We start from the raw sequence: 9630 nt of genomic DNA on the forward strand, positions 1-9630 counted from the left end.
ACATGAAATAACCCCACACTTAATTAATTCTACTATACAACTCTGACAAATCATATAACTTGTATCCGATTAATTGCGTTTTCGAAGCCTAATCCTTCATGGTGATAAATTAACGTTGCTTGTAATTATTGTCTTTATTTTTGTGGGAATTGTAATGAACTTGCATGATATTGTTTAATAATTCAGTTTTGTTTATTCAGTTAATAGTTACCTCTACCAACATCTAAATACATTTTCCAACATCCATCGTATAAGTATCAAGAAAATTCACGAAATGGTAATATAAATCTAGTTTAGATCCAGTATTTACGAGCACAAACTTTTTTGTGTGTTTTGATCCAAACGCAATTCGCACGACAATGTATTAGTCTGACTAATAGCAGCCAATCACTTCAAACCTCATGCTGCAATGTACGTTCCATTCCGTGGGGTGAATGCGCAGGATTCTGGTGCACAAGGCAAACGGAAAATGAGTGGTTACCAGGCTGTTAGAGCCCTTGTTACCGGGGAACTGTAAACAAAAATAACATAGGAAGTGTTCGCAATTAAATGACATTAGTTAGCATTGATAATAATAGCGCAACAATAGTAAGCATACTCCTTTTCTCGGTATTGAATAACCCTACCTTCATTGGTATGCCATCAGCACCGGTCACGTTATACCAGGACTGACCGTCATCGCTGTACGTCAATTGGTACTCCGTGACCCATTGGTCGTAATCTCCGCGTCTCTGGGTGATCAAGCCAGTGACGGTGACTGAGCCAACGAAGTCAACCTGTATCCATGGACTGTCATCAGAGTTGTCATTACACCAGGCTTCAGCGTATCCTGTATTGAGTGATTGAGATGAATCTTAGAGACTTATCGGAATATCGTAATAACTAGTTAGCATAATTACAAAGTAGACACGCGAACTCCTTGTCTTTTTTGTCTGGTTCTTAGGCGATCATGACGTCTCAAAAATAGATCGTTGGTCAGATATTATCGTCGCAATCAAGATATCTCGACGCAGCAAAGAATTTATGAGCTCAAAATGTTCAGAACTGATGACAAGCATGACAGGTATTTTGTTGTTAAATAGGAACCATGTTACGCCCGGATATACTCGATCTATCGCGATCATATGCGAGTGTCTACGAAACGTATTCGGCAAAACCAGTCTACCCTTTTGTTGCAGGGTGGCAGCAACACCATGGTCTTTTCAATTGTTTGCATCAAGTTTAAGGTAATGTGCGCATGTTCAAACTGACGCGTCTTTTTTGTGTGTTAAATTTTAAACCGGTGTGTTTTTCTGCAACCAAGCAGTTCAAAAATTTTCAATTATTGTTGAAAACATTTTGTTTCTCGCACGTCCGCAGAATTCGATGGACTGGTGGTACACGTGCGGCAGGAAAGTACGACTAGCACCCAACAGCTCGATTTTTAATAGTCAAACATGTTCACCCCCGACATTCGTTCCCGGGTGTATAACACACACAAAAAGAAAGCTTTTAAATGATGGTTGTGTGGAGGTTTATATCCTACTTTTAAATGCTCTTTTCAATTAACATTATTTCGTTTAAAACACAGTTTGTAGCCCAATTGGGTGCATTAAAGGATGTAGTGTTTTTTTAAGTTAGAAAAATATATCAAATTGAACAATATATATTTTCCAGAGTGAAACACGAAAATATCACTTCGTTCATGAGCAGAAAGCTTACCTTCAGTATTAAGCCGCGCCCTAGCTGCTCCGTGAGTAGCTTGTTCCCCATGATACACAGACGAGGCTGTTATGCGATCATCAGGGATGCGTCTATCCTCCATCCCAAGCGGCTCTTCGATGGAGCAAGCTTTCAAAATTAATAAAATGAAAATTAATTTAAAAACGGAACGTTAAAATTTGCACCGAAATTCAAACACATCTACTCTCTTGATTAGTGCTAAAATGGTTATATTATCCTTTGATGTTGCTTTTGATTTTTTTTTCTTACACAAGTCCGTGTATGGCAAAGGAATGAGTACACTTCAACAGCGATCTGGAACAGACCTCTTCACTCTTTCTCTTGTTAATGAAACTTCGGGGGAGGGGGCCATGGTTGACCCTAGTAACCCCCTCCCCTTCCCCGGGGGGTTGGGTCCGCTAGTGTACTCACCAGGGCAGTTCAGCCATTGCTGTATCTCCACAGGATCGCTGCTTATCAGAAAGGTGTCATAGTACGTCACCTCGTAGGGTCTGTACGGTACGAAGGTGCTGAAGCCACCCATTCCGATCTCCGTGCACTTACACGGGTCCACGGCTTGAATCAACCAGCGGTAACGGCCCGCCTCTGGGTCAGGCTCCTGGTTAATGGTGCACGGCATTGCTGGGAAATGGAATGGCGTCCAAAAATCTTATTTGTTTCACAGTCTTTAAGATTTTAACCCCTTACCCCAAGAGAGCATATCCTTCGTTATGAACATTCAATTTTAACGAAGCTTATTATCCCATGATATGCTGTTATTTTGTATCAGTAGGTTCTACTAACTATTGTTTAGACCCAATCATCACTTTGAAAAAAAAAAACACGTGTTTTTTTCAAGCATAGGCCTTCATCCGTTTGCTCGAGCCAGAATGACTTCGACCATACGCTCCGTACGCTAGGTAGCTAGGACGAGTTTACGACGTCACATAAAAGTGACTCAAAGTGCATGAAAATACATGACTACACGAATTTATTTGCTATAAATGATTATTTACCTTTTAAATCGGTCAAATTTTAATATTCAAATTCGTCCGAGAAAGATTTCACATGCTTTCAGTAAAACCACTTTAGTAATTTATCATTCAATGTCAAAGTTTAGTCAGCCTATTTAAGTGCTTATTCAAAAATGTTTGTCAATACAGGTTGAATTCTTCTCATGCAGCTGTTGCCGAATGGCAGCATTCAGAGATCAAATTTGTCTTTTATCAATCAATTTAAAACTTGTGTTAAGTTCATTAATTTGGTGTGTTGAAGCATTTTCCTTGTGTCCTGAAACCACAATTCGGCACATTGGTTCGTATGTTATCAGACCAAGAAGATGTGCTTAAAGGGAATATACATCATTTGCTTTTGCTGTAATTTTCAGAAATGGGTGGAATTGGGGGGTTGGAAATATAAAGCAAATATAGTTACACTAACTTTTTGGAGGTTTTGGGTTCGAAAATGCTATAAAAACCAAGAAAAACGATCATTTTCCTGTAGTCTGGTTCCCTGACTCCATATAAGAAGAAACAAAGCAGTTTACATACATTGGGGGAATTGTAAGGTCAGGGAACCAGTCTAGCTGGCTCGTACCCGTTTATAGGTTTGTAATCGATTGCAAACAAGTGCAATGGTCAATTGGGGCCAGTATTTGAAAAAAAAGCCAGTTGTTTCCAACGCTGATCGGCCGATCAGCGTTGGAAATTGATACAAAAATACCACTTTTCTTGAAAATGACAGTATACCAGGTGCCATAATTTTACAGGATGCTTTAGACTGTCATTTACCAACATCCTGTTAAGGTATTTCGCAAAAACTTGATAGTTTTATTTTTCGATGTTTGCAAATGTTGTATATTCCCTTTAAATCAGAGAGCAGTTACCAAAAGACCAGCGTATTGATCACCAAGAAATAATATTACGCGTGTAAACGAATACCCGTGTAACATTTTGTGTGTGTCCGAAACTCAGTCTAACGTATTTTGTTAAAGAATATTACATAAAACCAATAGATGAGGTGGGGTGGGGAGGGTGATCTGGACACACGCATACATGTATACATGTACACTGTACATAATTTTGTTATATTGCAAGTTACTTTTGGAATTACATTGCGTGTGTGGTGAACAAAATGACGTTTATTTTATTATTTTCAAAAGATCTGGCGATTTAGAAAGCAAATAACTCTTATTCGCTTATATTGAAATACATGTACCTTTAAGAAAAAGGATCACTCCAGTGAAAAATCTGAGAGAAAACAGCATCAATTCGATTGAATGAAATACACTCTGACTTGACTTGGCCCTATACATGGAGAACTTTTTAAGTTGAAGTGTCCTCCAAATTTGTATTTGACTGATCGACATGAAATTGTTTGACTTTTCCAAACTTTTAACTGTGGTCACCATGGCACCAAATGCACTTCTGTACTGTGTTCATTATTACCATGGCAACCGATGTAAAAACATCGGTGCTCATAAACTTAAGTCAAAAATACATCCATTTCCAAAACCCATGAAGTATTATCTTTAGACTGAAATTCATGGCTATTACAATTAACAGCAGCACATGCTCAGTATGTAACGTGGCCGCCATTGGTACAGGAAGCCCATGTAATTTTCACCTTTCAATCGGTACCATTTTCTTTGTTTTGATGTACTTTTTTGATAGTTATCACATGAATCAATTGCAGAGCATTAAATAATATCACTATAATTATGTATATTTTTCAGTTTTGCCAATTCGGGTTGAAAACCCACCAATTTTTGGGATAAAATCAGTAAGTATATAGTCCCTATGGCGGTGACAATGGACGCATACAAGTACCTGACTGGGATGAATGTGTAGACCAATAATGTTTGTACTAAATAATAGAACCGTTTACACATAAAATACAGAAATTATGCCAAAAATGTTATCTAGACAAGAGTGTGGAAAAAAAATATATAGAAAAAACACCTCCAGTGGTAGCAGCAATAGAACCAAGAATGTCATACTATAGAGAAATGGTCAACTAATATTTTCCTACCAAATCAGTTGTAGGAAAATCGGTCAAAGCATATGGAAATCAACGTGGGGATCACAATGTGCTGTACCCATCCTGTGCGCACTTGGTTAGTTGGGGGAGTTAAACATTTTTTGAACTAACACATTGACAAAACATTCTGATTGCCTGAAAAGCTGATTACGAAATTACGATGTTGGATTCGCTCGTACCCCCCGCCCTGCAAAAAGGACGCTGGGAAGGGCTGCCGAAATAACGCTCTGATTGGATAGATTTTGCGTGACCTGTGACCTGCAAGTCATCACGACCACGACTCTGCAAGGTTTGAAACGGCCGTTAAGACAGTCATTAATCACTCTTTTATTCCCATTCATAAATGCGGCGCCCTTTTTTTGGTTGAAAAGCATAATAATGTAGGAAAATCTGTAAAACTTATCTGTTTTGTAAATTTTCAACTCCCGTCATTTTTGCTCAGGCTCCGTTTTGAATTCACTAGGGTCGAAATGCATATCATTCGACGCTCAAAATTTGTCCACATGGTCCGCAATGAAAAAGAAATCACATCTGGTATGGTGTGTATGCATTTCTATGGCAAACTTTTCGGATAGTATTTGCGCCCATTGGCTAACCGCGGTCTACAGCTGCAGCCTGATGCTTTATATACAGGTCATGATAAATTACCCAGAATGCCATCCCCACTTCCTTCACAGGATTCTGTGAAGCTCATCTGCCCTTCCCAGCGCCCTGTTCGCAGGGCGGAGGGTACGAGCGAAGATTTTGGAGGGCAAAGCAGCACTCACAACTCAAAACCATAACTACACGTAGGGCCAAGACAATTCAGTCAATCAAAATAGAAGCCGTTTTGAGTTTTCACTAGAGCCTAGTTGTTTAAAGTACATGTATTTTAATATAAAAATAATTATTATATTTGCTCTCTAAATCGCCATATCACTTCCCTGTATGGAAAATAATAAAACTAATGCAATTTTGTTAAACAAAGTACAGCATTATGTGGACTTTCCGCAAGGCAATATATTTAGTAACCTTAACAATAATACATGTTGAATTCTTTGGGAGGGGGAGAGGGAGTTGCTCATATGAGCACTGAAGTAGGAAGAGGGGTGGCGGGGGAAGGGGGCTGTAAGACGTCTGTTGGTGTAAATTATGAAAGGTTCACTTGCAAATTGATATCGATTTAGACAAATACATACAGCAATCAAATCTGAAGGCACGTAGGAATATTTGCATTTAATCTATAGAGTACCTATTGATTGAACGACAAATTCCTGGCTCAAATTAGGTATGGGACCTGCTGGCACCAATACTTTATGAAACTGTTTTGCCTGAAATTGTTTTATTCAGGAGAAAGCAAACAAAGCGCCTTTTTTTCAAAATATGCGTCCATTGGCGAGAGTCAACTTTATTTTGTTTAATGTTTTTGACCATGCACGCTCGGTACGCTCGCTACAGGTGTTTCTTCCCCACGATTCAGGTATGCCAAATGACCTATGGGTTGAATTCACGAGAAATTCGGAGGTTGAAATTTTTTCCGTGCTTTTCCAACACTACTGGACAGAAAACATTGAACAAGTCAACAGTACGATGTTTGCCTTCAATTACTAGCCCTCAAATCGGTCCTTTTCAGAAAATGACGACAAATGCAAATGGTATATACCCCTATTTTAATAGAACAAGTAATATAGGCCTACCTTACATGCGTACAAGTGGAGTCAGAGGGCAATTTTTGTTTTCCCCTGATAGACATGGGTAACTATTTTTTACCATTAAAAATTATATTTTTTTCATTTTCTAACTCTTTCACAAGAATGAATCCATTTAGTTCATATTTTTCAGCAGAGCGCGGACAAAAAAAAAATCTCGTTCCAAGAATTTGGCGTAACACAAGGTGCTCTTTATGGTTGAAATAAATATTGCCAAATTTGCAGCCTTTTTAAACATTCTTCCTTACCTTTAGATTCCTTTGCAAACAGGGCGAGGGAAACACATGTGAAAATCATCCAAAATAAATACATTTCTCCCGTAAGTCCTTCCACTGCTTCGAACAAGCGAGCTGACGCGAAAATGGCTACCAGTTCACTTGGCGACACTCATTGAAATGACGTTAATGCCGCTCGAATTGCACATTGTGGTTCTACAATTAGCCTTGGTTAATGCTCTCGTCGTTATTCGTCCCGTACGCGGTCAATCGTCGGCATATATCCTCACGCGCTATGCACATGCAAGTAAAAATACAGCGCGAACAGCGACCTCATGCGGCCACTATTTTTTTATGCAAATCAGTTGGGGACGATCGAGAGCCTTGGTTCAATCGTCGGCAAAAGCTTATGTTTTTCCTCATTTTGCGCTGGATTTCTAGCGCACGACCTCGAATGCGAATACAGATAAGTGTAGGCGGGGCTAATATGTGGAGTGTCCAATCACACCTTGGTAAATCCGGACGTCATCAAATTGAAAATCTTCTTCGCAAAAGATACATTGATGTTGTTCAGCATTTATATCCTAGTCATGCACCATCAGTTATTTAGTTATCCACTAAATAATATTCTTTACACTGAAAGGACGTGACCTGTGGTCAATATGACATCAGTGTTTGAGGTACCATACACACAACATGTTTTGGCATAGGGTCTATGTCCACACCAAGTTTCATTAAGATATGAACGAATGGGGAAGTGACAATATACAGAAAACAGTGTACGATGTCTGTGCGGGATATATGGGCCTTTTTGTCTCATTCTAAAGAAAAAGCTTCTATAATAACGAAGATCAACCGTGAAAGTCATCGGCCAATTTTAGCTGTTAATTAATGGGGAACAACTGTCGAAAAATGCAATATTCCTAACAGTGTACTCAACTCTAACTACACAACGCCCAAAGCAGCGTTGTCAGGGAAACAAACTTTAACAATCCTCTACTTTGATTGCTTTGTGCATTCGACTGAGAAGGGTAAGCTTCTTTCATTTCGCGTTCGTTATTAACTGTCAGTCGCTGTTGAGAATTTCCATTCAAAACACATTGTGGTTCTACAATTAGCCTTGGTTAATGCTCTCGTCGTTATTCGTCCCGTACGCGGTCAATCGTCGGCATATATCCTCACGCGCTGTGGACATGCAAGTAAAAATACAGCGCGAATAGCGACCTCATGCGGCCACTATTGTTTTATGCAAATCAGTTGGGGACGATCGAGAGCCTTGGTTCAATCGTCGGCAAAAGCTTACGTTTTTCTTCATTTTGCGCTGGATTTCTAGCGCACGACCTCTTATACAAATACAGATAAGTGTAGGTAGGGCTAATATTTGGAGTGTCCAATCACCCCTTGGTAAATCCGGACGTCATCAAATTGAAAATCTTCTTCGCAAAAGATACATTGATGTTGTTCAGCATTTATATCCTAGTCATGCACCATCAGTTATTTAGTTATCCACTAAATAATATTCTTTACACTAAAAGGACGTGACGTGGTCAATATGACATCAGTGTTTGAGGTACCATACACAGAAAATGTTTCAGCATAGGGTCTATGTCCACACCAAGTTTCATTAAGATATGAACGAATGGGGAAGTGACAATATGTAGAAAACAGTGTACGATGTCTGTGCGGGATATATGGGCCTTTTTGTCTCATTCTAAAGAAAAAGCTTTTATAATAACAAACATCAACCGTGAAAGTCATCGGCCAAATTTAGCTGTTAATTAATGGGGAACAACTGTCGAAAAATGCAATATTCCTAACAGTGTACTCAACTCTAACTACACCACGCCCAAAGCAGCGTTGTCAGGGAAACAAACTTTAACAATCCTCCACTTTGATTGCTTTGTGCATTCGACTGAGAAGGGTAAGCTTCTTTCATTTCGCGTTCGTTATTAACTGTCAGTCGCTGTAGAGAATTTCCATTCAAAACACATTGTGGTTCTACAATTAGCCTTGGTTAATGCTCTCGTCGTTATTCGTCCCGTACGCGGTCAATGGTCGGCATATATCCTCACGCGCTATGCACATGCAATTAAAAATACAGCGCGAACAGCGACCTCATGCGGCCACTATTGTTTTATGCAAATCAGTTGGGGACGATCGAGAGCCTCGGTTCAATCGTCGGCATTAACTTAGGTTTTTCTTCATTTTGCTCTGGATTTCTAGCGCACGACCTCGTATGCGAATACAGATAAGTGTAGGCGGGGCTAATATGTGGAGTGTCCAATCACACCTTGGTAAATCCGGACGTCATCAAATTGAAAATCTTCTTCGCAAAAGATACATTGATGTTGTTCAGCATTTATATCCTAGTCATGCACCATCAGTTATTTAGTTATCCACTAAATAATATTCTTTACACTGAAAGGACGTGACATGTGGTCAATATGACATCAGTGTTTGAGGTACCATACACACAAACTGTTTTAGCATAGGGTCTATGTCCACACCAAGTTTCATTAAGATATGAAAGAATGGGGAAGTGACAATATGTAGAAAACAGTGTACGATGTCTGTGCGGGATAAATGGGACTCTTTGTCTCATTCTAAAGAAAAAGCTTCTATAATAACGAAGATCTACCGTGAAAGTCATCGGCCAATTTTAGCTGTTAATTAATGGGGAACAACTGTCGAAAAATGCAATATTCCTAACAGTGTACTCAACTCTAACTACACAACGCCCAAAGCAGCGTTGTCAGGGAAACAAACTTTAACAATCCTCCACTTTGATTGCTTTGTGCATTCGACTGAGAAGGGTAAGCTTCTTTCATTTCGCGTTCGTTATTAACTGTCAGTCGCTGTTGAGAATTTCCATTCAAAACACATTGTGGTTCTACAAATAGCCTTGGTTAATGCTCTCGTCGTTATTCGTCCCGTACGCGGTCAATCGTCGGCATATATCCTCACGCGTTATGCACATGCAGGTAGAA

At 39.4% G+C, this 9630-nt stretch overlaps 1 protein-coding gene across 1 annotated transcript; it reads right to left on the minus strand.

Annotated features, from left to right (window-relative positions):
- Positions 1 to 373: 373 nt before the first annotated feature.
- Positions 374 to 2341, minus strand: LOC119731358 (retinoschisin-like). The gene is made up of 4 exons (XM_038204537.1): positions 2134 to 2341; positions 1702 to 1830; positions 627 to 829; positions 374 to 511 (listed from the first exon to the last, which is right to left on the minus strand). The coding sequence occupies exons 1-4, from the start codon at positions 2339 to 2341 to the stop codon at positions 374 to 376; spliced, it is 678 nt and encodes a 225-aa protein (XP_038060465.1).
- Between the last annotated feature and the right edge of the window lie 7289 nt (positions 2342 to 9630).

Source organism: Patiria miniata, unplaced genomic scaffold (genome assembly GCF_015706575.1).
Source record: "Patiria miniata isolate m_02_andy unplaced genomic scaffold, ASM1570657v1 HiC_scaffold_23, whole genome shotgun sequence".
Taxonomy (NCBI): Eukaryota; Metazoa; Echinodermata; class Asteroidea; order Valvatida; family Asterinidae; genus Patiria; species Patiria miniata.

Coding starts and splice junctions, on each gene's coding strand:
- LOC119731358 (XM_038204537.1), bottom strand. CDS start 2,341: ATGCCGTGCACCATTAACCAGGAGCCTGACCCAGAGGCGGGCCGTTAC. Junction 830..1,701: donor GGCGCGGCTTAATACTGAAG/GTAAGCTTTCTG, acceptor CACTCAATACAG/GATACGCTGAAGCCTGGTGT. Junction 512..626: donor CTGATGGCATACCAATGAAG/GTAGGGTTATTC, acceptor TTTTGTTTACAG/TTCCCCGGTAACAAGGGCTC.